Source organism: Canis aureus, chromosome 3 (assembly GCF_053574225.1).
Source record: "Canis aureus isolate CA01 chromosome 3, VMU_Caureus_v.1.0, whole genome shotgun sequence".
Taxonomy (NCBI): domain Eukaryota; kingdom Metazoa; phylum Chordata; class Mammalia; order Carnivora; family Canidae; genus Canis; species Canis aureus.
Window position 1 is genome coordinate 34,326,385 of NC_135613.1, and position 27,881 is coordinate 34,354,265.

Here is a 27,881-nt window from a genome sequence, read left to right on the forward strand (position 1 = left end):
TTAACCTGCCATGTGACAGGAGAACGGGGTACAAGTTGATTTCTAACCTCTGGCCCACAGTATCCCCCGATGTAAACCAAGGGAGTGGTCCCATCTAACATCTGAAGACACCCTAACAAGCAACATCAGGAGAGAATCACCATCCTGGCCAGACAGGGCTTTGGAACAAAGGACCCAGCAAAGAGGATTCCAGGCAGAGTGGGCACCCTGCTACCACGTCCCCACCCACCCACGCTCTCAACAACACAGGGAAATTCTACCCACAGCTCTGAATAATAATAGAAGTAACATTTAGGTAAGGTTGGGGATTAAGCTAAACCTCACATAAGAGGCAGGGATGTTGGCATTTGGAAGCAGGAAACAGGCCTGGGAACGTACTTAATACCTACCACAGAGCAAAGCGGATCACGGCCAGCTCCTGACTCAAGAGCATCTTCGCCCCTGCCACACTTCTCCCTCTTGCCAACTCCAGACACTTCGAGGGTGCCAGGCCAAAGAGTGGGGCTGGAGGTCAGTTTTGGAAGCCACATTTTCAGAAGAACATTGGCAAACCAGAAGCCAGGAGAGAAGCCTTCCAAAACAGAACAGGAGCTATTTTAAATGGAAACCCATTGGTGGAGGCGGAGAAGTTTTATGGGAAGAACAGAGAACATGAATGAGTTGCTATAATTAACCACCCCCCCCCCCAAAAAAAAAGCATAAAGAAGAGGGCATCTTTCTACTTGGTGGTGGTAATACCAAGAACAATTAGAATTAATTCTAATTGTCTAAAACTGAAACGTGCCATCCTGTCAGGTGGTGAGTTCCCCATCACTGAACATGAAGCAGATGCCGGAGAGAAAACTTGGGCCAGGGAGGCTCAAGTTCAGAAGGGACTTTAGAGGTTATCAATTGATAAAATGCTGATGGCAGGGAAATGCAAAGGGAAGCATTCGGGCCTTTCATATTTTAAAATAGCTTTTCCTTAAGGGGGGGGGGGGGTAAGAAAAGCAAGGGGAAAAAAAGTGTAGGACTCCCAAGGAGGACTTGAAAATGTTCTTCCTGCCCCTAACCTACAGAGGGCTTTTTATCAACAGAAAGTTTCCCTGAGACAACCTTGGTCAAATTCTTGCGGGCTGCAGAGGTCACTGTTTTTCTGGCAAAAGCTGCAGGTGGCAACTGAGACCATGGCTAAGTAAGAAAGCTCCATTATGTAAACACTAAAATGCTTAGGGTGCCTCTGCAGAGCACAGAATCAGACAGCAAGCTGGGGAGCAGACCCCATATAAGAAATGAGGCAGACCGGCACTCATCATTTTAAGGGGGCAAGCTGCCACGTAGGCATCGTACGCCAGCATCCTACAACCTGGCATGCTGAGGGTGGACGGTGAGCTGCAGAGAGCAGTCAACACTCACCACCTACAGGGAAAACTGTTCCGATCACGAATCAGAGGGTTACCACGGAGTCAAAGCATGACCTCCACGCCCTGCCGGGTATCAGTGAGAACCAAGTATATTATAATCGCTACTCAGAATTTCATTTACTTGCTGAATGCTTAGGACCTAGAACAGTGCCCCGCACATAACATGTGCTCAAGAAATACTTATAGAAAGAACAGGTATTTAAAACGAATAAGCAAACCAAGTGGGGCACCTGGGTGGCTCAGTGGTTAAGCATCTGCCTTTGGCTCAGGTCGTGATCCTGGGGTCCTGGGATTGAATCCCACATCGGGCTCCCCATGGGGAGCCTGCTTCTCCCTCTGCCTATGTCTCTGCCGCTCTGTCTCTCATAAAGAAATAAATAAAATCTTTAAAAAAAAAAAAAAAAAGGCAAACCAAGTATCTTCTCCCTTAGTTTTAGAGTCAATTACGTAACTTCTTTTCTCCCGCTGATTCACCTCTCTCCTTGTGTTCAGGCTCAAAATATTACATGAAAATTATTTTTGCATTCTCCAATTCTATGGTGGGATAAAGGAGCTGTCTAGAAGCTTAGGGTAAGAAGCTATGGCATGGGAACATGGAACCCTCAATTTGAGCTCCACAGGGGTAGGAATTTTTGTCTGTTTTGTTCACTGCTTTATCCTCAATAATGTGGTACAACACTGGCACATGGTTCGTACTCAACAAACATCGTAAAAGCACGAGCAAACACATTCACTGTACGATCTTGGCACATGGCTTCTCTCTACAGGCCATCTTTTCTCAACCAGAAAATGTTAATGCCACCGGGCTCAGGGGTCCCCAGCCAGCTCTAATATGTTCCAAAGTCTGTGATCCAGGTGAGCTGGCCTACAAATGGCTTTGATCAGAAGACTGCCTGGGTCCCCTCAGGAGCTTCCACAAGGAAGGAAGCTAGGAGGCAGTGTGGTGCCATAGAAAGAACACAGGCTTTGGAGCCCAAATGTTTAAATCCCAGCTCAGCTCAAGACACAGGACTTAAGGGAATGTCATTGAACCTCCTAGAGCCTCAACTTCCTCATCTGCAAATTGGGGAGACCACGCCTAGCTACCTGTTCAGGTTGCAGCCTGGATTATAGGATAATGCACATAAAAGCCCCTTGAAAGGGTTAAGGTTAGCACAGAGCAAGGCCCCACAAACCCTCACTCACAGAGGGACCCACGTCATTTCCAGCTCTAGGCTTTACAATTACTTCTACCCTTAAGGAGAAGATGCCAATTTGGGACAAAGTATAATCAAGACCAGCTCACAAGGTCACATTATTTGAAGATTTACAATCTGTAACTTGGCCTGTCCTATGTACAAAGATGTAAATGTTTACCATGTGCAGTTCATCTCGAGCTTTTTGCTCCCTTCTCAGAAGACTGAACAGACAGTGGTTTAATGAAAAGAAGGGGAAATATTTGGAAAACTGACCACCCCTAGTAAGTAGACAAGAGCCCTTCTGAAGCTGCAAAATTCAACCCATGCTGGTGGCTGGCATGGAACAAGCGGAGAAATGCTGCCCCCAACAGAGCAAGCCCTCCCAGGCCTCAGGGAGGAGGTGAGGAGCCCATTCACCCTCCTCCCCACAGGCCGGATGCCAGCAAACAAGCAAGGCCCTAATCAGCGGTATATATCAACACAGCATCTATGAACAGCAGAAGTGACAGCCAAAATCAAGACAAGTGACCTTACTGGACATACCAGACATATTCAGGCCTTTCACACCACTATGATACTGCCAGGCAACATGCGTTATCATTAAAAGGTAAAAGGCCTCGTTTTTTAACTCTCCCTGACTGGGAGGCGTGGTCAACTCCCCCACCACGCACCCCACCCTTTACCCCTCCCTCCCTTTCTCACTTAAAGAAAGTGCAACCAGAAGTTCTCCTGGAGAGAGACTGGGGGGCATAATTAAAACAGCTCAGGAAGGAGGGGCTTAAGGCCCGGCAAAGGTTTCTTGGGTGGCTTAAGGCAAAATATAGCATATACATCTTTTCATTCCTGGTCTGGCATCTTATTTGCTTATCTTCACTCAGGTATTCACCTCCGTGGTTAGGACAAGCAGAGAAGACCATCAATCAACACATCCACGCGAATATCCTAGCAAGGGAAAAAACCCTCCCTCTTCTCACGGGTCATTCATTTCCTCACTCTGGCCCAGCTCCCCAAGAGCGTGCTGGGTGGTTGATGTCAATATTGCACCCCTCTGGACAATCCCCAACACAAATAGGTGCTCAGTTAAGAACAAACTTCCTCTGGGCGCTTCACTGGCCCAGCCAGCAGAGTGTGCAACTCTTGATCTCAGGGTTGTGAGTTCAAGCCCGTGTTGGGTGTAGAGATTACTTATAAACAAACAAACAAAACTTCCTCATGCCCACTGAGTGGTCTAGTCCACAGAGCAGACTCTCCACCAATAGTCCTCTCGACCCCCCAAAATAGGCCAGGCAACCCCACCAGGGGTTGCTGTGTGGAAAAACAGTCTTCACTAATGAGTGGGGGACAGGCGTCTGGGCTGTGACCATCAGGCTGAGACCTCCACTGCACCCTGGACTCCCCGAGGCACCCTGGGTACCCTGAGGTGGGCCCTACACAGAGGCAGGGTCCTGTGATCCGCAGAAGGAAGTCAGTCCACCAGGAAGGAACACCCAATGGGACATTTCTCCCTCTATATGCTCCCAGCCTTGAAAGCTTCAGGAAATAGCAGGTCCCCAAATCTAACTTTTTTCATAGACCAGGTAGTTGGTTTTCTTTAAGTACAAGTTTATCTTCTTAAGCTGTCCAAACATTTGCCAGAGTATCTCAGCCACATGCTAGGCTGCCCTGGAGGTCTGTTCTGCTTTTAGTGGTCAATTTTTTCCCCTCTTTCTCTCCCCTCAGATAATAGCAGAGCCTCCCATTAATAAGAGCTGCGTGCCTCCCGGAAGTACGAATCTGCCGGGATGGGGCTAGTGGGCCAGAGTGAAGGGTGGTCTCCAAGTGTGTCTGCACAGCACACCGCTGGTTCACTCAGCCACATGTTTACATACACGGAGAGTCTGGGAGAGGGGGGTGGGGCAGAGGCCTCCCAGCCTGCCATCAGCCATCAGGATGCGACACTCTCTGGAGGGCATTCCTGGGAAGGGAGGCACCAGGCCTTGGGAAGCCCACTCTAGCACAGAGCCCTGAACGCCCAGAGACTATTTGCTGAGTCACATCTCAGTTTCCACAGGAAAATGATAAAGACATTTGCTCGTCGTAGCTGTGTGAGATTTTTCAATCCAGAACTGCAAAGCTCTTAAAAGCACACTGCCTTGTTTTGCCAATCTGGGAAATGGGGACAAGTGTTCCCTTCTCAATTTAAAAGGGAAAGGCCAAGGGAGGATACACACAGCTTTCAGCAATGATGTAAGTAATGTGCATTTCTTCACCTGGAGCAAAAGTATTATTTTAACACAATTCAAAGAAATGTGAGACAATCTTGCCACCAAATCAGCCATCTGATACCACACTGACAGTTACAAAGAAGAGGGGTAACCTTTATTTATACTCCTCCCCCCCCCATCACTAACCACAGTCTCCTCGGGCCCTCAAACAAGTAGCCTCTTAAAGAAACAAGCTGTATATGAGTGGGGAGCACAATACTGTTGTCCCTGAAACCACCCTGTGTACCACCTTTTTTTTTTTAATTCTTGAGTGACACACAGAGAGGCAGAGACATAGGCAGAGGAAGAAACAGGCTCCCTACAGGAAGCCCAATGTGGGACTCGATCCCAGGACCACAACCTGAGCCAAAGGCAGACGCTCAACCACTGAGCCACCCAGGTACCCCACCACCACCAATTTTTTTATGTCAAAATAAAATGCTAAGAAAGCCATACAGCGACAAAAGCAAGATTTATTTCCTCTCTCACTGTAAAAGTGTATCATAGGGAAGATCTACAGGAGAAAGATAGAGGGAAAGGTTTGCTGTTTTGTAGTAAGAGAGCTTCCTTAATCAGATTTAGGCTGGGATTTACCATATATTACAACTCTTCAGAGTAGAGTAATTTGCATAGTTAGGTACTCCTGCTCTCTAGAGAAGCTGGACAGGCTACCTCCCCAGTTACCAGAGGGGAAACAGACCAGGCTCCTGGCAAGGTCAGGCTCAGATTTGGTCCTGTAACTCAAGTCAGAAATTCTTCCTTGCAGACTAGTCTCATGCAGACGAAAACCTTACAAAATCCAAAGAGAACACTCTAGAGCTGGGTTTGGCAAGTTAAGGTCCATGAGCCAAATTGGTGACCCACCACCTTAATACTTCTTAATATTATTTCTTAATAAAATTTTATTGGAACGCAGACACACCTCTTCATTTCTGAATTATACATGGCTGCTTTTATGCTATGATGCAGAGCTGAGTGGTTGAAACAGAGACCATACAACCCACAAAGCCTAAAATATTTACTACCTGGTCCTTCACAGAAAAAGCCTGCTGAACCAGAGTCCAACCAATCCACTACACAAAGCGTGTAATAATAAATGGGTTTCAGAATGAGGACAGCTAGTTCAGCACCTCCACTTTTGGAGATGGAGAAACTGAGGCACAGAGAGGAAGAAGTGACCTGCTAGGGTCAGACTGCTACAAAGACCGGGAAGTCCCTCCTGCCTTTCAACCCAGCACTCCTTTCAACATAAAGCAACAAAGCAACAGGTGAGGCTTCTCACAATAAAACACCACAGACCAAATAATAATAATAATAATAATAATAATAATAATAATAATAATAATAAACAAAACAAAACAAAACACCACAGATAGGAAAGCCTGGGTAGCTCAGTAGGTTGAATATCCAACTCTTGATTTTGGCTCAGGTCATGATCTTGCAGTCATGAGATCCAGTCCCACGTTAGGCTCCTAGTTCAGCGGGGAGTCTGCTCTAGATTGTCTCTCTCCCTCTCCCCACTCAGGTGTTCTAATAAATAAATAAATCTTAAAAAAAAAAAAAAAAAGTGACAGGAAAAAATACAAAAAGAAAATTAAATTCTACAAACATATTAATGTTTGGCCCAGGCTTAATATCAGCAATGTAATAAATGGGGAGGGGAAGAGGACATAGGATGGTCTAAGCAAATTAACATTCAAAAGGACAGACTATTTTAAGCCCTTTAGAAAATACCCCTTCCAAATACCCAAAGCACATGTGCTAATTACAAATCCTGCCCTCTCCCTACCCAGGCAGATGGCCACTCCTTCTTACCGCAGTGGCAGTGAACTTGGCAGTCCTGAACTGAAATGGTCTTTCTTTACCAGTTGCCTGCAATTCTAGCTTCTCTTGGTTCTCACGCAACTCTGCCCTTGAGGAGACCAAATTAGTGAGGTTTGTGCTCATTTTTACACTCTAATAATTAAGACCTCTCCCAAAAGGAGTGCTCAGCACTCTCCCCCAGAACAGTTGTGGGAAATTGGGTGGAGAGGGAAATGGAGATGGAAAAGACCCAGGCCTTCATAGAAGGGACAAGAGGGAGAGTCAGAATCCACATCTACCCTTTCCAGAGCTTTCCTCAAACCAGCACTAGGGAAAACACTGGACAACGTGAGCAGTGCATGGAGATGAAGCAATATTACAAAGTGAAAATTAATTAGCTGGCATGTTGACAGAGGCTCCATTGTGCCACACGGTGAAGCAATCCAAGTGCAAGGGCATCACACACAATGTCGAAAGGGCCTTGGCAGCCACAGGTACAAGAGGCGAGGACACTCTCTGTTGTGTTACCAACATGGTTCCCTCAAGGAAGGTATGCGTGTGTGTGTGCACGTAATGGCTAGTAGAAGACTAATCTGGAGGTAGATTTTCTTAAAAATCTTCAACACAGCAGTGACCAAAATACAAGTAAGATTCTATTCTTTGAGAAGCTAAAGGGAAGGGCTACCACTGAGGAACAGCAAGAAGCTTGCCTATGAGCCACCGAGTGGCCCGAGAGCAGGACAGGCAAGTGGACGCCAGGAAGGCAGATGCTCTCCCACTCAAGTGACAGAACAGAGGCAGGAGGAGGCCCATCTACCATAGATATTAGTGGCTGGAAGTGCTCCTTTATCCGCTTGCAATCACTCTATCCAGCCCTGTCATGAACTCGCACTCCTGCCACCCCTACACTGCCATTCCCAGCTCTGCCAACAGCTGCCTCGCCCCACCCCAGCCTTGCTCACATTAGTTGCTACACTCCTCCAGCCGGGCTGTCCTTGAAATCCAGCAGGCTGTGCACCACTGCCGTGAAGAACACCAAATACCTGTGCTCCAATCTAAGCTCAGACATTTACCAGCTCTGTGACCTAGGGCAGGCTGCTTCACCTTTCTCCGCCTGACTCCTCACTGCTACGATACAGTTCTGGCCTCAGACTTCCTCCTCGTGTGGGCTAAATGAGTCTGTTTACGTGCAATGATATGAATACTGACACAAAGTCAAGCCTAAATAAGTATTAGTAAGGCCCCCAACTCCTCCTTCTTAGAAGGCACTTCCTCCAGAAAGCCTTCCTGAAATCCTTCCATGGTTTAACTGCTCCGCACTGGAGCCTGTAGCTCCATCTGCTGCTAACACCTCTGGTGGCATTTATAGATGACTTATAGCTTATTTTGTATTCGCAGCTATTTATAATCATTGTTGTCCACGTGACTCTGAGTTGGGCAGGGTACTAACTACATCCATTCCCATATCCTGCAATACTGGCAGCACAACCCAGGTAACTTTCTGGTACCTTCATTTGTAGTACCTTCATCTGGTACCAATACTGGGCCATTACATTGTTCTCTCATAATTCTCTCAAAAACCCCATGATGCTCTAGACTATTACCCCAAGGATACTAGATGGCGGATCTGACACTTACTCTCCCTTGGATGGGTGACTTAGAGTTACAGAGTTAGTTAGCACGCTGCTGTTTAATTCTGGTTTGCTGAAATTAAAGACACAGAGTACCCATGCAATAGGGCCTTGGGCCAGAACTGGACTGGCTTTCAGGGCTGAACCAGAGCAGATATTCACACATGTAAATGCAAAGAAAAAGTGCAGTGGGGGTAGGGTTAGGGGGCAAGGAGATTCTCCTCAAGTTTTATTTTATACACCTCTGTGTTTTAGCAATATTTAACCCAAGAAGTACTTAGGTACTAATCACATAATTAAAAATTAAGAATCGTGTTACAAAAAAAAAAACAAAAAAAAAAAGGAATCGTGTTACACTCATCTCCAGCAGGACCTATAACCACTCAGATTTCACTCTAACAAAATGTTGAGATTCCTGGACAAAAGGCTTGGTACAGTCCAGCTTTAGAGTCAGACAAACCGGGCTGCCAGTCTCAATATTATCTCTCTCTCCTTATATACTGCTCAAGGTACCAAAATTCTCAGAGCCTTGAATCTCTTGAGCAGGAAGGGAACCTGACCTCACCCTGAGTTTTCACGAGGCTCGCGTTAAGTGGCAAGTAGCTCTAATGTAGCGGTCTGCACACAGGAGGCCAGAGTATGGCCACTGCCCCGCCTAGCTTTGAAGGGTTTCTTCTAGTCCACATCCACAAGTTGGTCCTTCTCCAACATGATCTACTCGGGCAAAAAAAAAAGAATGCTATCAACCACCATTCCTGCCCATAAACCCCCAGCCCCGAGCCTCCCCTTCTGAGAAGGTCGGCCACCCTTTAGGAGCCAGGCAAGATTCTGGCTATAAAACCAGTGACAGAAACCTTCTGGCAAATGAGGCCCCTGATGTCCCATTGTCTCCGTAGTCCAATCTGTGCCTCTTGCACAAGGTTTCAGGGACATAAAAACATTCAGATAAATGGGTCTCTACTACAGAGCTCTTACATGGGGAAAAACCTCTAAATCTAAATCAATTAATACGTATGCAGTCCCCACCACTGGAGCCAAGCTTCAGCAGGGCAAGAGGAGAAAGAACAAGGGCCGGGTCCCAGCCCTCCAGCGCCAGACTGGCCAGATAAGGCCGCACAGCCAACAACGGGAGGCCCTGCACTGACTTCCCGGGTGTGGGTTACCGAGGTCAAGGCTACCAGTGCAGCTGGCATCTCCTGACACTGCTGGTTAGCACCTTTGCCAGGAACAATGCTGGCAAATGAAACTCAGACGTCTGTGAAGCAATGTGGTGGCAGTTCTGACGCACTAGTGGTTATAAGGTGTGCTGTGGATACCATATGACCCAACTGTTCCACATCTAAGAATGCTATCCTATGTGCGCACACCTTGAGCCATGAGGATGTTCACCTCTGTGTTGTTTACAGAATGAGAAAATTGGAAACAATCTTAATATCCCATAGCAAGGGACTGGTAAATTATGTTGCACTCAGGGAAGCAGAATACTTGGGTGATCACTGAAAAAGGCAGAAAGTATCTAATGACATAGAAGGGAGGAGGCTTATGAGAGCCCTTCACCTGACATCAAATCAGAAGCTTCGTGAAGAACAGACAGCTATGAAGGATGGAGATGCTATGCCACAGCCTGGGAAAAGAGACTTGTCTTTGGACTGCCAACTAGACCAACAGTAGTCGTGTGGGGGGGGGGGGGGGGGGGATGATCACCAACTCACAACCCAGTCACTTCCCCACCTGCAGTATTTTTTTTTTTTAAGATTTTATGTATTTATTCATGAGAGACACAGAGAGAGAGGCAGAGACATTGGCAGAGGGAGAAACAAAATAGGCTCCCCATGGGGAGCCCGATGTGGGACTCAATCCTGGGACCCCGGGATCATGCCCTGAGCCCAAGGCAGATGCTCAACCACTGGGCCACGCAGCATTCCCTCTTTCTTTTTTTTTTTTTAAAAGGGGGAAGAGGAACAGAGGAGGAGGGAGAAGAATCTTAAGCAGGCCCTACACCCAGCAGGGAGCCTGACGCAGGGCTCTATCTCACGACCCTGAGATCATAACCTGAGCTGAAATCAAGAGGTGGATGCTTAACCAACAGAGCCACCCAGGCGTCCCCCCCCCACCCTTTTTAGTATTTCTGAAACCATTTTAGGATTCCTCAACCAAATAAGGTCCTGTAGTCAAACAAGTTTGAGAATCACTGTATTTTATACTATCTACCCACACCCCACTCCCTTTCTCTACCCCACTTCTGGGATCTGCAATGCATCCCAATGCACTAAGAACTCGAGACACCCTACATTTTGGAAACTGCTTACGCCTGCATTTCTCATGAGCATCTGGCTGCAGACCCTTCACTGAAAGCTGTCTGAATATGTCACTGAAATGCTAGGGAATGCTGATGGACTAGAAAGTATCCCGGATGTGGCCAGGAAGCATGGGGACCCTGTGCCTCTCACCTACTAGAGCATCTTCAGCTACATCATCTCTTTTTCCCGGGTGCACCCTCTCCACCGGAGCTGCATTAAATCAGAGGGCCACAATGGCCAGGAGGGGAGGCATAAAGGTGGGAAGAGTTCAGTGGGCAGGATCCTCAGCACCTCGCTTCCCTTACACTAGTGGACAGTTCCATTTTCTATTTTATTATTTGGTCTTCCACATAAGACTTCATGTAAAGAAAGGGCTCTCCTGCTACAAAGAAAAAAAAAAGTTGAAAAACCACTGAAGCCCTATAAGGTCCCTTCTAACTGTTACAGTTGACTTTCTTTAAATTTGTATTTCATGTGGGAAAGAGTCATCTCAAATGGAGAGGCTGGGCCAGTCTTCCTGGAGAAGGTGAGGGTTTGAGCTGAACTTGCTCCAAAAGACACTCCACGGGTTTAGGGTTGGGGATGAACCAGGGAGTCTGCCTCTGGGCAGGAAGGTGGGGAGCGGGGTGACAGTGCTGGGGGAGATGAGAGGGTCTGTGCAACTAAGTGGACGGATGAAAAGGCACCTTGGAAACCAAGGTCAAGAATATCCATGTGGAGGCTGGCAGCAAGAAATCGGCCGATGTTTGAAGAGTTATGCGATCAAAACAAGAGAGCCACTAGTTAGGTGACCGTGGCGGATGGTTTCTGTGGCTCAGCATGGAGGAAAGGCTGAGGTGAAGAAGTGCTCATGGTCTGGCTATCCAAGGTCAAATGCAGAATTCAAGGTTCAACTTGAATGAGAACTTCAAACTCAACCTCCACCTCAAACCTGGTATAGAAGGATGCCCAGCACAGGCCTGGATATTCAGACTCACCAACTAGTCCAAGAACATGTCCCAGGCATTCTGGCCAAGATAGGATCCCCAAGGATGGCACCCTAAATGGCCTCCTGGGCACACATACCCCTTGAGGTTATCACCCCTCCACCGCTCAGGATTCCCCACCCCCACCCCAACCCATGAGGATCTTTGTGTGGAATGGAACTCAAGGTGTCTGAAAGAGAAAGGCATCTGTGCTGCCTCCTCTATGCTTCCTCCAACCAAAAGGGTTCGATCACATTTTGGCAATTAGTGTGTCCCACCTTCCATCCCCTTCTGGATCCCCATCTGGCACTTCAATTCAAGCAGCCCTTCTTCGGTCAGCCACCTCACATCTTATGGAGCCTCTCCAGGGCCTTCTGGAGGCTGGCAGTTGGCTCTGGCAGAAAGGTACAGGACTTCCAACTGGAATCCAGTTACAGTACACATCTGACTTTCACTTATCTAGAAATCCAAACAACCAGGAAATGCACACGACGTCACTGGCCAATTTCCAGCTGGTGTGTGACACCGATGACAAGGAACTCCTCTTGCATGCCGATGTTATTCAACTAACAATAGCTGGCTGAATGTGCTATCGAAAATAATCGTGAACCTGGGGCACAAGGAAAAGAGTCACCGTGATCAACTTGCAATGTCTGACATGAACAAGGGAGGAGTGTTGGTGTGTGTGCCAAGCATGTGCCATCTGTCCTCTATACCATGACTAGCCCTTCAGATTGGATTTTACTTTAAGCTTCATCATATACTGGACATGTGACTTGGGAAAGTCACAAAAGCCACCTACCTGCCTTTTCATCAACAAAACAGGATAAGAAGCCTTGTCCATTACTCCCCCAGGACTGCTGGAGGGTGCCGACAAGCTCATGTACAAGAGACCGTGCTCTAAAGTATCCAGTGCAGGGGATTATGATATTTGAGGGATTATAGTTCCTCTCCACAAGAGTGGCCCCGAGGCACTACACGATCCTGAAGAGGCTTCTAAATCAACAAAGAATTAGCACGAGCGTGGTGGCTGTGAGGGTGACAGCCCTGATGAGGCGAGGCTCAATTCTGAACTTGAAAATGGTTCTCTGCTCCCGTCACACAGGACAAAGGGACACTGGGGTCCCTGTGTCTGCATGGATTCTTCCCATTATTGCTTGGCACTAAGCTGTGGGCACACAGGCCCTGGAGACCACAGAGCCCAGTTTGCAAATCAACAGGGCTACCACCTCTTCCCAGCAGTGGTGAGATGGGAGAAAAGCAATGACACCATTGCCAGAAGACCACCTAAAGGGGGTCTTGCGGTCTGGCAAAGGGCCATGCCGGAAAGCCGCCAGGCAACCCCAAAGCTATGGCCACTTCTTCCACTGCATTATTTTTGTAACTGTACTGGGTCACTGAACTGGACTTTCTGTATAGGAGCTGCACGTCCTTGTAAGACTCGGGTGTTGGAGGTCCATATCTGGTTTAGGCCAAGATCTGGTTTAGGGCAGGCTCATACACCTGTGCCCAGGGTAACTGCGTTGCTGGTGGAGTAGAGTCACTATCATGAGCTCAAGCATCCAAGTGGGGCGGGGGGTGGGGGGGGTGGGGGGTGTCTCTGGAGTCTGGTTCTCAGGGGTTTGAGTGCTGGGTCTTCCATGCTGTGGGAGCCTGGAAACATCTTTTAGCTTCTCGGTGGCCCAAGTTTCAACCACAAAAATGGGATAATACCTGCCTCGCAGGGTTGGTTATGGCAGTGAAGTCACTGCACACAGGCAAGACCAGAGCCTGGCACAGACTAGGAGTCCACATGTCCATGAACAGGCTTCACCTTACACAACCGGCATGTCTGGAAGGCTCTCTGAGAAAGCCTTGGTGAAATGCTAAGCCTTGCCTTACGACACACAGGAGGGCCTGCTGGAGCCTTTCCGTGATGTTACAGGGGAGGGCAGGGACGCGAGCGAGACACACCCAACTCAGAATCTCCGTGCATCTTGTCAATTACTGTGACTGGATGCATTATCCACCCTCCAAGCTGTTTCCTTTCCTATAAAGTGAGGCTAACATCACCCCACAGGACTGATGAGAGGACCATCAATAATAATTACTAATATCGAGAGATAAGACACAATAATGAAAATGACTACTGTTTACCGGGGCTGTGCGCGTGCCAGTGCTGTGCTGGGCACTGTGCCCACATTTTATCTAATCCTGCCCAAGTCTCATAGGCTCCTGGCTTCTCCAACAAGAAGGGTGGGGGAGGGGAGCCTGCCTTTCGGGTGAGTATTTTCTACCTTGCAACCACCCCTCCTTGAGTTGCTGGGGATGACGGCTCCCAACCCACAAAGCACTCTCTGAGCATGCCCCGCAGAGCAAACTCCATCCAAGAACCTTACTTTGCTTCATGGACATGGGTTATTCTCGTTTTACAGATAAAGAAAGTGAGGCCGGGAAGATTCCTCAACTCGCCCAAATAGTGGGTCATACCATTAGTTAGCTAATGAGCATCTATCTCTCAGTGACTAGATCTGGATCCTGTCAGGCAAGACAGTGACTCAAAGCCAGGGGGGGAGGAGGGGGGCGTCTCTGGATCCCGGCTCTGGGGTTTTGAATGCTGGCTCTTCCATGCTGTGTGAGCCTGGAAAGGTCCCTTAACTTCTCTAGGGCCAGGTTTCCAACTGTAAAATGGGACAGTGCATGCCTCAGAAGGTTGGTTATGGGAATTAAGTCACTTCACATAGGCAAGACCAGCGCCTGGCACAGACTAAGAGCCCACATGTCAGCCACTGTCACTGTTCACTGTCCAAGGTCCTCCCCTAAGAAAAAGATCTGCACTTGCCTGAGACATGCTTCTCCTCTACTTACTTGTCTCTGTCTTCTTTGAAGCCCCGCTGCAACATCTCCTCCAGAAAGCCCTCCCAAGCCCTCAAGCAGCCAGACACCCCTCTCGGGGCTCCCCTCAGATTTGGCCTGGGTCCCCCTCCCAGCACTGACTCTGACCTATTCAGTCGATTGTCAAATCAATCTGCCTGCCCTTCAGGACAATCAACTTGATCCTCACCCAGTTCTGTACCCCTGGGACACCATGCTTTTGGCAGGACCTAGATGACATTCAATAAATGAAACCAAGTGACTGGCAAGCCACCCTTCCCAGGTTTCCGGTTCTTATGCCAGCCATCTTTTACTGAGGAGCCAGGAGTGCCAGGGAAGGTGCTGAGCATCCATCGCACATCTGCACTGCTCACAGACACCTATACCGTGACCCACTTTATGGATGGATAAACTGAGGCTCAGAGGGGCCAGATAATTAAGCTAAGGACACACAGCTAGAGAACAGCTGGACCAAGACAAGAGCAAATCTACCTGACTCCAGTAGACCTTCCTGCTTAGTCGTCCTCTACTTGGTCTTTGCTTTTCCTCCTTTTCTATTTTTGGGTGTGTATGGTTTAACAGTGATACGGTATCTTTTTGCACAAAGTGAGGTGTCCCCACATGTAATTTCCCCGTTACTAGGAACAATTAATAGCAAACCAACGGGCCTCTGCACTGGATGGCTCTGATGTGCCCAGGCCCTCCTCCCAGTGTCACCTGCACTAACCCACTGACACAGACACTCAAATGCCACCTGACTGACTGACAGCCTGGCTTCCACCTTCTTCCCTCTTCCCCTCGAGGGCCCCCAGAACCAACAGGGGAAGTTGGTTGCTAATGGCAACGGCCTTGGGAGCAAGGTGAGACCTAGCAGCCCGCTGCTGAGGGCTGGAGGGAAATTTTCAAGAGCCTCTGGGGCCTCTTTCCATCAATCAAGGCGGCCTCTTCCCTGCCTGGGCCTCAGTTTCCTCTTCTATAAAAAGCAGGCACCACCCTCCCTGATTCTAGTTGTAGAGCTGAGAAGAGTTATGGGAATCCAGGCAACTGGGCCTTGTGGGGGCAGGGAGTATGGGGCCCTGGTTGGATTTAGATGGGCCAAGCAAGTGTTTTTAAAAAACAGGAATACCTTCTGGCACCCTAGCTCAGCAGACCCGCCCCTCCACCCTCCCACCCCCACCCCATGCACACACACACACCCTGTAAGGGGCTGCTGCACACTGAGGCCTCAGAGTTGAGCGCCATGGGCTGAGCCTATTCCTGGCTGTGTGTGATCTGGGACTACTGGAGATAGAGCTACCAGTATTTTCATCCCATCATCCTTACTAGACCAGAAACCTGCTCGGACAGGTAAGACAAGCTATTCTCGACGTTTAGAGCTGACACCCAAGTTGTTCACAAGAAAAAGACATAGCTGTCTGGGGGTGGCCAGAGCAGCCACGTAACCGACAGGCTGGAGTCCTAGCTCCCAGGGCTACCCACAAGGCAGGCATGGGCTCCTCTGAGCAAACACCCAGGGAAGGCGGTCTCAGCCCCTACGCCCTTTGATACTAATCCCCTCAACTAGCCACAAAAGGGCAGCCACCCCATCCTTCAGGAACCAAAGCCCAGCCCCTCCCAGCTCAAGTTCATGACCTGGCCAAGCCTTTCCAGGATCATCAATACCAAATACCGAACATTTTCCAGAGAGAAACTGGTCTACAAATCACACTCAACTATCCTTGGTGGAGGCTTACACTCTCCCCACCTCATAGATGAAACGTCGTATTGTGAGGTCAAAGGAATGAAGCAGTCAGTGAAGCTGTTCATGGGGCACAAGCTTTCTCCAGGCCTCTGCCTCCCTCCTCGAAGCAAACTAGTACCCACTGGGCCCAGCGCCCTGCCAGGAATACTGAACACCCAGCCCTGGCCCCAGAGAACTGATGGGGAGCTATAGCTCATGTCTACGACACCCACCCTTAACCCGGGGTGGGTGCCCTAACTGGCAGCCACTAGGGCATGATTTTGCTTTGAAATGCTTTCCATCCTCACTTTGTTGAAAGGATACTAGTCTAAGCTTATGCACAAAGATGGAACTCTGGTCTAGGGGAGGGGCGAAGGGCTGCTCCCCAGGGAAGACGTAAATGGCAGCATGGCAGGCACCCTACCTCCTGGGGTAGGAGTCTCGCAACAGGTAACTCTGTCCTATGGAAAAGTCAACAAGGTGGCAGAGAGGAGAAGAGACACCACCCAGCAGGCTGGAGGCCAATAACACAGCCCACCCCTCAGGTCAGCTGCCCGCACTGCCCACTAGTTTTCTCCTGTGAGGTTCTCCACTTGTCCACAGATGAGTCCAGGGCCTGCTTCTGTCCCCAGATGTTGGCAGGCCCCTCAGGTCAATGAGTTTATTAGCATTACGGCAAAAATCACCACAGCGAATATCACTGGAGTCTCAGGATAGCCTGACCAAAGAATGTCATCACCATTTTACTAATGAGGAAACCGAGGGCAGGGAGGTGGCCACCCCAAAGGGCACTTGATAAGGTAAACAGAAAAACCCAGAGGTGGATAACAAGCCACTAGGTACTATTAATTCCTGTTTGAGGTCCTCCATTCAGTTACAGGTTTATTAGCAAAGGAGGGTGGTGGCCCCAGCAGATACTACTGTTCAGGATGTGTACCAGTGAGTGACACACTCTTGTGTTCAGGTCGGAGCATCTAGTCATCTCTAGCTCACCTTCCTCAGGACTCCCATGCTGAGACTTGGCTGATGCTGCAAGGGGCCACCTCAGCAGCCAGTCCCCTTTCATTGACAGCAGTCACTCCCCAAGTGTCAGGGTGTGGACGGGAAATCGGCCCTGGTAAACCATCTCATGAGACAAGACACAGACACAGGCCACAGTCTCCCCCCTCCCCACCCTCACCAGAAGTCTCGTCTTCAGGCAGAGAAGATGGTCAAGGCAGCACTTCAGGGTTCATACAGGAATCATCTTTTATGAAGCACCAGCTTTTAAAGAGAGAGGCACAGCCAGAGGCCTTCCTTTGGACTTTATCTGGACACAGACAGCTGCGGTGGCCCTGCCTATAACTTGAGGAGCCTGGGCGGCAAAACCTTGTCCACTGGGCAATATGGCACCAGCCAACCCTGAGCCATCCGACGGGCACAGGTGGTACTGACCAGGCTCAAGGGCCTGGCACCGAAGGGGAGGAAAGGGGAGGAAAGGGGGGGGGGACACACAGGGGAAGGAGAAAGGAGAGGTGGGGGGAGGGAAGAGGAGGGGAGAGGAGGAGAGGGGAGGGGAGGGGAGGAAAGAGCCTTTGTGCTGGCCTCCCTTCCCCCACACAATCCCCCAGAGCAACAATCAGTTATGCAAATAGGAACCCCTCCCCCAAGCCAGAGCTGCCAACTGCTCCTAGGCCCCTTCCCACTCCCTCTGGATTTCTAGGTCCTTCTCGGGTGTCTCCTTTGCTCCTCTGCCCCTTCCCTCCCTCCCTCTGCGTGTCTGTCTGTCTGTGTCTCTGTCTCTGTCTGTCTCTCTCTCTCTCTCTCTCTCTCTCACACACACACACACACAAACAGAAGCACAAGGCCCTTAGGCCTTGCCCATTCGGAAAAGAAAGCTGCCCCTGCCCCCCACCCCATCCCTTAAGGTCTTTGGTCTTTAGAAATTAGTTTTACCCTAATTTTACCACTGCCATACTCATTTCTCATTTGGGGGCCAGAAACAGCTAGTCCAGGGGAACAGTTCACAACTGGAAGATGCAATCCATCGCTTAGAGCTTCACAAAGTAATGTGAATACACCACCCACTTCCATCTTATTTTGCTAATTCTCTCAATGAAACAGAGTATCTGAGGGTAAAAATCAGCTTTGAGGCAGGGCCCTCACCTGGCCTGGTGGTCTATGTTGGGCACCCACCAAGCACATGGAAAGTCCAAGCTAGGTGACAACTTCCAGTGGGGCGGGGTTGTTCTCAGCCACCACCACCCCCCTTCTTTTTTCCGCAAGATACATACTTCTGATTGTTTCAGTTTCAAATTACCATCAGCCATCTAAATTGGGAATCCCAGAGCAGGCACCACAGGTGCATCAGAGGTGGATATTCAAAGCAGGCCTTATTTACAAATGGTGATGCAAATCTGCCCCATAAAGCTGGACACACAACACACAATACACACCCACACACAATACACACCATGGCCACTGTCCATTCCCACCAAGGACCAGGGCTGTGAGTGTCATCCATCCCCCACAATGTCGAGATGGCCAACAATGACCATGACCGTGACGACAGACATCTTCGGGCACACAGGGAACCTGGTGCCTGTTGTATCTTGAGTTAAGCTTTGCCAGCTTTGAAATAAAGACAGTTGAAAGACAGCGTAAATGTTTTTCTGAGTCCTATCTACAGACTGGTCAAGTCTTCTCTTACTTCCTGGGTAAAAAAGTTCCAAACCAAGGGAATTTAAAACATTCCACTCAAGGAATGCCAGAGGGCAGGCCACAGGGACTATTTTTCAAGAGGGCAAAGAGTAAAGGGTACTCTGGCGACAGGCCTTAGGGCCTCCTCTCGCTCTGCTCCCATTACTGTGCTCTCATCAGGTGAAAGTGACACCCCTTTCCCTTGGGAATGGTTCCCCCACTCCAAAACCCAAAACCCAAAACCAAAACCCACCGTGGTCCCGGCTTCCCCTGTAAGGACAGTCTCTGGGTTCCACCTTGTAAGCCCTCAAAGCCACTCTGCAAACCAGAACCAGAGCTCTCCAGCCTCCCACAGTGCATTTGCTGAGAGCACACTGTCTACAGGGCACTATCCTGCCTCCTTCAAATACTTAATCTAGAGAAGGGAGCCTTAGGCGCTTTTGTCATCTGTTCTTTACAGAGAAAGAAAATGAGGCTGGAGAAATATCAGGGCCACACAGGGCACTCAGAAAGGACAGTGCCTCCCCCCACTCTCTAGCATCAAAATGGGGGTCTCAAGTCTACTAGAGCATTCCCAGCAACAAATACCAATGAGATACATTTCACAAATCCAACAGTTTTCACGTTCTAACGGATCCCTGTGACTTTGGATAAAAATCTGAAGGGCAGAATCATATGTAAATTTGAAAAATATCATCTACCAAAACAACTCAGACGGGAGTATTGGTGAAACGTGCTAGAAAAGTGGGTTAGAAGACAAAAAGTGGCTTTGGTGACAGCATTTAAGACACTCATGCCAAAAATGCATGTGGAGACCTAGAGTCAATTTTTTGATGTAAGTTGAGAGCAGAATATAACACTTCTAAACTTACATGCCCTCTCCTATAAAGCGATGATTTTAAAAGTATAAATTAATAACTTTAATACTTTAAGGAGCAAAAAATACTTGTGGCAACAATGAAGCCACACCAACCTGCCACAGTTCTGCTCTGCATCCACTCCCACTTCCACCTGCTGCAGGCCTCAGCTCTCAAGTCCTTTTTTTTTTTTTTTTTTTAAAGATTTATTCATTTTGGAAGACACAGAGAGAGAGAGAGAAAGAAAGAGGCAGAGACACAGGCAGAGGGAGAAGCAGGCTCCATGCAGGGAACCCGACTCTGTTCCCAGGTCTCCAGGATCACATCCTGGGGTGAAGGCGGCACTACATGGCTGAGCCACCCAGGCTGCCCAGCCCTCTGAAGTCCTACATAAGGTGCCCCTCCACGCAGCCTCAGGAAGCACACACCTCCCACCAGGTTAGAAAACCAGGCACTGGGGTAGCCCTGGTGACCCAGCGGTGTAGCACCGCCTTTAGCCCGGGGTATGATCCTGGAGACCTGGGATTGAGTCCCACATCAGGCTCCCTGCATGGAGCCTGTGTCTCTGTGCCCCCACCCACCCCCCCCCCAGGTCTGTCGTGAATAAATAAATAAAGTTAAAACAAACAAACAAACAAACAAACAAACCAGGCATTGGAGTTCCCACGTCACCAGGAAAAACTCCACGCTCGTCCTCCAACAAATTAAGGTAATAGCTAGACTTTTCCCCAACATTCAATTTTTCCTCCCCCCAATTTCTGCTTAAGCCCCTAGTCATCGCTAGCTCGTTTAAAGATAACGAACCCTGGGCAGCCCGGGTGGCTCAGTGGTTTAGCACTGCCTTCAGCCCAGAGCGTGATCCTGGGGACCCGGGATTGAGTCCCACATCAGGCTCCCTGCATGGAGCCTAATTCTCCCTCTGCCTGTGTCTCTGCCTCTCTCTCTCTCTGTCTCTCATGAATAAATAAAATCTTAAAAAAAAAAAAAAAAAAGATAACGAACCCTATCTTGTAACAAAGGTGGGTGCTCTGTTGCCCAGAAGCATGGATCTAGCTCTTCTAGAGTTTGCCCAGCCTTGTTTCTAGGTGTCACACACAGAACTGGTGACCAAAAGGGCCCCCAAACCGCTCACGGCAGGAGATCAAGGAACTCTGATGGGGACCCCAGGGTCTTTCAGCAGGGAAGGGGGTGAAAGCTGTGCCCCTGCCACAGCTACAGCCGCAGATCCCTCTAACTAGGGCAGGAGCACCCCACCCCCCAACAACAATAACACTGTTCCTTCTGGAAGGGCTACCAACAGCTGCACCAAACTTCCAAACTAACCACCACCTTGGGGGTGCTGTGGCCCCCCTGTCTGGTTCCTTCTAGTCCTTGTCAGAAGGTCCAGGCAGGGACCCACCAACTACTTTTGTTTCATTGGGAACAGGCAAGGCGGGGGCCTGGGCGGCCACTGGAGGCTCCACTGAAGTTTCACTGGTGAGTGAGTGGCGGGGGCACAAAGGAAGGAACCGCTGGGGGAGGGGAGGCCGCAGAGCTGGAGGGCTGGGACAAAGGGGACAAGAGACAAAAGGACAGGAAAGGGAGCCTGCTTTCTCCTCTGAGGAAGGAACTCTCCCTCTAGCCTGATATTTCACTCAAACATCCCAGGCTAGCAATGGGAGGCGGCTTCAGGTGACACGGACACCCCTCCGGCCTCAGCTGCACACTGGTGGCTCCCCTGGTCATGGTCGTCCTCTGCCCCCGGCCTGTCCAGGCCCCCTTCCTCAGCCCACTTGTTCAAAGTCAGGGAGGCTGCTTTTGATCAACTGCCTCTCTCCAGCCCCAGCCGCCACCCTGAAGAGAGACAAAGAATTATTTATTTGGAGAAAAGAAAAACCCTCAAAGTGTCAGCCGGTGACAGACATGATACTTTCTATACAGGAATGAGGAGGCAGGAGCGAGGCGCCAGGTTTTCTAGTCTGCGGGGGGCTGTCACCAGCAACACACAAGCCGGCCACCCTCTGTACCCTCAGATGCTCTCAAACCCTACCTGCTTGGCCCTTTGGGTTTTTTTCCCCTTAAGACCACCACCTACCTCACCAGGAGATTGTGATAATTAATCTATATTGAAAAAGAATGTGTCCAGCACCGGGATGGGGTCTGCAATCAAGATGGCAAAATCTGAAACGTGGGCGAGGTCAGACCAGAAAGGCCTGGAATGTCTGGCTCACGTGCAGAGCCTCTGTCCCACGGTCAGGGAAACCTCGGAGCTGTCTTTACCGCAGCTCCTGATCTGTTTCGTTTTGATCTGATTTTGAGTTTAGTAGAGGAGAGACTGAGGCCATCATATTTTACATTAACAAAAGCAAAACTGGCATCCACGCAGAGGCCCAAGACAACAAAGGGGCAGTTTAAGGGTGAGGCCAGAAGGCTGACTGTCACCGCCAGCAGGGGCAGCAGGAGAAAGGCAGGAGCCACCAGTGCCCTCTTCCATGGACCACAGCCCTTCTATACATAACACAGTTGGCTCCTTCCCTCCCTGCTGCCACCCATGCCCCTGCCAGGCCAGAGTCCCATTCCTCGGGACACCACTCCTTGGGATATCCAGATAGCTGAGCACCGCCAACACACCAGGCACAGCACAGGTAGAAAAGTCCCCATCCTCCCAGCAAGAGCTTCCATCATCATGCATCAAGCCCTCCACTCCTACTGTTTTGAAACTCAAGACTTTTAATGAGCACCGACTATGTGCCAGTCCCGGGGGGCTCACTCTTTCATAGGGGCCTGGGAAAGGGCACTCCCAGTCCGGTAGTGGAGACAATGGGGGCTTGAGGAGCCGTAAAGAGCCTATACTCAGAGAAAGGAAAAATGGAACTGGGCCAAATGAACCAGAGAGAGGTTGGGAGGGCTGCTCCAGGCTCCTCGGTCCTGGCTGGGCTGGGCGGCCAAGCTGGTAGCAGCCACAGCTCCCGTATCAAGTCAGGGATGGACTGTCCTCCAGAGCAGCAGATGCCGCAGTCCCAGTGGTTGAGTGACCCTTTCTGTGGCCTAGACAGGCTAAGTCACACCTCCCCTATGACTTCTATTCTCACAGATCCTCCTCACCCTCAGGCCCAACGCTTGAGTCCCAATTATACCCTGGATGGGGCCCCAGCAACTGACCCACCAAATAATAAGACCAACGATTGGGCCACGATCAGCTCTGATCAAAACCCACCTCTCAGCTCTCAGTGAGAGCTTCTGTCCTCATGAAAAGAATGCCGAGGTGACACATGCTCCTCGGAATCATTTTCATTAAAAAGTGAGGGGGAAAGTAGCTTGGGTACCCCAAATGTCAAAGAAGCTCTGGACAGGACAGGCACAGGCTTCCTGAGACACAGCAGCCCAGAGTGGCCCTGGCCCTCCCCAGGGTGAGATATTCCGGAACAAACTCACTGACTCACCAGAAAAGGGTGGCACTGTGGCAGGCACCTGTGCCTCAGTGGTGGCCTGGGGCCTGGCTGCAATGTCCAATCCCCAACCGGGGGGGGGGGGGGGGGGGGGGGGGGGACATTTGTGCTTTTGGTAAAGCCTGGAAAACTTAACTCAGGTCTGAGAGAACAAAGACCCCCTAAAAACATCCTTAAAACCAGCATATTTTTCATTCTTTCATAGTTTATGTTCTTGCAGATTTGTGTTTCCAATAACCAGTTTTTCAAGAAATTTTACTGGAATAACAGCCATGCAAGGACATTTTTGTTCCACCTCTTCTGTCTCCAAGGTACAATCGTCACTTTCTCCAAACTTTTAGCCATACCCTGACAAGGGCCCCGAATGGCCCAGCTGTGCGGAGCCGCACACACACCAACACCGGGACGGGGGAGGTATCATTTACCAGCACTTTACAGAGAAGTAAGTGAACAGGTAAGTCCAAGCAGTCAGGCCAAAATCCAGAGCCCCAGGCTGTGGCGGCCCCAGGGATGGGGCAGGCTAAGGCACACTTGACCTCTTTCAAGGGAGACCTAGAGGGTTCTTTGGTGCCCCCCTCCCCCCCCGGAGGACAAGTCCATCTGAACCTGCACAAGGTATTATCTACTGTTCAAAGATGCGCAGTTAGGATCTTAAAACACATAAACCCCAGAGAAAGGGGAAGAACGTCTATGAGTTCTGTGAGGGTAAATGATCTGCTGCTGTCCTGTCTGCAGCCACACCTCAGAGGCATCAACTATTTGATGAATGAAAGCTAAACTGACTGGGTGAATATCCAAGAAAACCAGGGATCTGCTCTAACCTCTCAGTAGATTTTGGATAAAGTGGTGTTTGAAGGAAGTGATTTCAAGCCTTGGGAAAAGCCTGTATAGCTGCTTTAGAACTAAAGCTGCCCCTCCGCTGGGTTGTCACCGGCCCATGGTGAAGAACAGGTGAAGAGCCATTAGCAATTAGGAGCCACCGCGGCACAAACTCCCTCCCAGCCCAAAGCCTGAGCACCACCACCACCCCCTCCCGTCCCCAAATCTTGTTTATCCTCCTGGCAAAGCAAACCTTCTTCTTCTCAGATAATGCAAAGGCCAACCGTAGTAGATTTGCATGGCCTGATAAAATCACCACCAAGGCTGAGTGACAGGGGGTCCAATCATGAAATATTCCTACCAGATAAGCGCAACAGTTACAAGAATAAGAACCTGGCTGCTTCCCGTGATCCCACGTTAACACCACACTAAGGCACCAGCTGAGGGACAGTGTTCAGGGCTCTTAGCCAGGTCCCTGCCCACCCTCTTCCCCATCCTCTATAAAAAAATGCAAAAACCAGGCAGAAGAAGAGTCACAGGACTTTCAGCCTCAGAGATTTCAGCAGTTAGCAAAAGGTTGGGCTGAGTGAACACTAAGCGTTTCTCTGACGACATTTCATGTTGGAAGTTCCATCAATATGTCAAAGACCTAGTTCAGAAAAGCCAGGCGAACAGCAGGGCCAGGGCAGTGAAACCTGGACATATGCTGAGGGCATTAAGGCTGCAGGGAGCCACTGAATGCACCGACGGAGCCCAGCTAGGTGGGCAGCCTCCTGGTACTTCCTGATGACTTTCAGTCCACAAATACAAACTGGAATATCCATCAGGTGTCCAAAGCCCTAAGTTTATGGGCCATGCCTGATGGCTCAGATGATTATGAGAGATTTCTGAGAATTCAAGGATCTCTGAATTGAGACATGAAATATGAATAGAGATCCCCAGGGGGAGAGAGAACAGTGGTAAGCACTTCAAGCAAGGAAGAATAGCCTGTGCAAAGGCCCTGAGGAGGGAGCCTGGCCCTTCCCTTCCTTAACTACAGTCTGGGAATGTTTGGTAACCAAGTCTAAGAAACTTACATTGTCCTAAGTGAACCCTGTATTTTCCACCCTCACCATAAAAATACACAGTCAACATTCCAAAATTCCCTCAATTTTTCCCCCCACCATACAAGGTCAACCACCTTCTGACCCCTCACTGCTGACCACCCTTCCATTTTTGCAGTGGTTTCCCAAAAGCAGAGGCTTCTAATCCCTGAACAGCTCACACGCGCCTACAGTTAAAGACACACCCTAGCTTCCTAGCTGGCCAGTGGTCATCCAGGCTGCCTGTTCATGTCTGCAGAACAGGCCTGGACAGGGACAAGGGAGAACATGTTTTCTAACCAAAAGAAAAGAGCAAACCAATCTGCTCTGGGCAGCATAGGCCAGGAAGGAAGTAGGAAGTCATCCTGAGTGCAGGAAGTCCTCGCTCATCCCTAGATGAGACCAGACCAAAGCCCAGCAACAGGCACTCAGTCCTGGGAAGGGAAAGATGGTTTGGGGGTAGGAGGCAGAGGTGAGAACACTGCTCTGCCTCGTACACGATGTGCTGAGGACACACAAACACTTCTAACCAAAAAGCACTTGGTTCTCTTGGAAGCTCTGTCCTCACCCCCACTCCCCAGCAAAAACAGACTGCAGGAAGAAAATGAATCAAGTTTTACAAGCTTCCCTATTTACCCAGGACTACAAATCTATCAGTGGGGAAGCTTTTAAAATAAACTCTCTCCTAGCAATGTCACTTCCTTTCTTCTAGTTGCCACTACACACACACACACACACACACACACACACACACACACACCACCTCTTTAACTTTAGCTGTGGATCCTGAGTCTGAAAGAATGATTCCAAATTCAGAACACACACCAATCCACCACTTGTAAGTATGTCCTACATTTTATTTGGCTCCTCTCATTTACTTGTGTGTCTAAACATACCTGGTGCAGCTCCCTAAGCAGGGATACTTTCCCAAGAGCACTGGCTACCTTTTTAGCCTCTCGTTCTTTTATTCCGGAAATACTATTGGGCATCTTCTAAGGTGCTTGGCATCCTCACCCCAAAACAGTACTGCAGGTTGAGTGCAACCCATTTTACAGAGGAGGACACGGAGGCTCAGTTAAGCAACTGGCACAGGTTATACTATAAGTAAAAGCCCTACTGGGGATTAGAACCTAGGCTGCTTCACCTTGTTCTCTACACTCTGGTTCGCCGGCATCCCATATATTTCTCAAAATCCAAACTGAAAAATTGCTTCCTTTAAAAAGAGACTCATTCTGAAGGCACCCGGGTGGCTCAGCTGGTTAAGTGTCTGCCTTCGGCTCAGGTCATGATCCTGGGGTACTGGGATTGAGCTCAGGTCATGACCCTGGGGTACTAGGATCGAGCTCTGAGTCAGGTTCCCTGCTCAGTGGGGACTCTGCTTCTCACTCTGCTTCTCTCTCTCCCCCTCCCCCACTGCTCATGCTCATTCTCTCTCAAATAAATAAAATCTTTTAAAAATACATACATATAGGGACGTCTGAGTGGCTCAGCGGTTGAGCATCTGCCTTTGACTCAGGGCGTGATCCTGGGGTCCTGGGATTGAGTCCCACATCGGGCTCCCTGCAGGGAGCCTGCTTCTCCCTCTGCCTATGTCTCTGCCTCTCTCTCTCGTCTCTCATGAATAAATAAAATCTTTAAAAAAAAATACATACGTACGTACAAAAAATATTTTAGAAATTTAAAAAGACTCATTCTGGATCACCAGCTGCTTTAATAGTAAACTTTGAAAACCAAAGGCCATTTCAATTGGTATTTCCAAAATGGATCATGGAAAACTCAGAAAGCAGTAAATAGAGCCTGTGCTTCAACATTAACAGCACCACTCGGGGTGGTTCCTTGAGGTACAGGGTTTGGGGTAGTCTTTCCAAAACAGGGACAACGCCCAATAGGTCATGAGGAAACAGCAGCCCCTTGGCTGGGGAAATGGGGTTAGACCCTCAACCCACAGTCACTAACCACAGGACCGGGGCAATGAGAGGCAAGGCCTCTGAACCTCTTCAATGGCTTGAGGCGCTCCAGATAACATGACCTATGTGCAGAGCGCCTTACAGCCCCCAGGGCTGACCACATGTGAGCTCCCAGGAGCTGAGGAGGAGGGCAGGGAGACAGGAAGGCTCTTCTAGCAGTTGAGAGGATCCAGGCTATGCTGGAGTCTAGAAATAGCTCAGATCTCACCCCCAGTTCCAAGACTGCTTACAACCTGTATTCCAGTGTTTGCAGGGGAGGCAATGAGATAGCATCCCCCAGAAAAAAATAGAAGGACTTTCTCCATTTTAAAATCAGCCTACTCCATTCATCCTATACTCTCCGCTGGCTTTCTATACCCCTAAATTCATCAGTGGGCCCTACCTTCTGACCCCATCTTCCTGCCAAGCAGGTAGCCCCTCTCCTATCTGGCCCACATAACTCCATAACTCCGGCATGCCTGCCTGCACACAGCCCCTCTGCCACCCACCTGTCTGCCCCTTCCCGCTACCCTACACCTGGGTACCTCCTTCCTACACCCTCACCTTGCTTCATCCATAAAGCAGAGCAGTAAGAACTTAGGTCACTCTCACATGGCTGCCTAGTCTATGAGAAAATCCTTTACAAAAAGTCAGATGCAGTTATTCACGTGTGCTGAGGTCTCTGAGTCCCACACACATCCCATACACAGCCCTTTACTCATTAGACTGTCTCCTGCTGCCATCACTTCTGGGATGTTGGTCAGAAAAGCCCCATGAAGTGAGAAACGAGGGAGGATCCTAAAAAGAACTCTAACTCAATGACTCGACTACTTGAAGCTGAGATCCAACTTCTCATTTAAAGCAAAAACAAAGCTGCCAAACGCCAGGCCATCCATCCTTGAAGAAAGGAAGGATTTCCAGCTAACCCGTCCAATGAAATCCAATGTGGCCTCTTAACTAAAATCCCCCTACTC

General features: G+C 49.4%; 1 protein-coding gene across 7 annotated transcripts in view; it reads right to left on the bottom strand.

Moving 5' to 3' along the window:
• SSBP3 (single stranded DNA binding protein 3) overlaps positions 1 to 27,881 on the bottom strand; it is a 163,812-nt gene that overhangs the window by 117,805 nt on the left and 18,126 nt on the right. Inside the window, exons 1-2 of one of the 7 annotated variants that reach the window (XM_077891865.1) lie at positions 17,090 to 17,177; positions 390 to 571 (exon numbers count right to left, since the gene is read on the bottom strand). The exons of the other annotated variants lie outside the window; for them this stretch is intronic. Coding sequence (XP_077747991.1) covers positions 390 to 571; positions 17,090 to 17,162 — 255 coding nt within the window. The 5' untranslated portion in view covers positions 17,163 to 17,177. Of the gene's footprint in view, positions 1 to 389; positions 572 to 17,089; positions 17,178 to 27,881 lie in introns of those variants that run through there. 7 annotated transcript variants of the gene reach the window in all.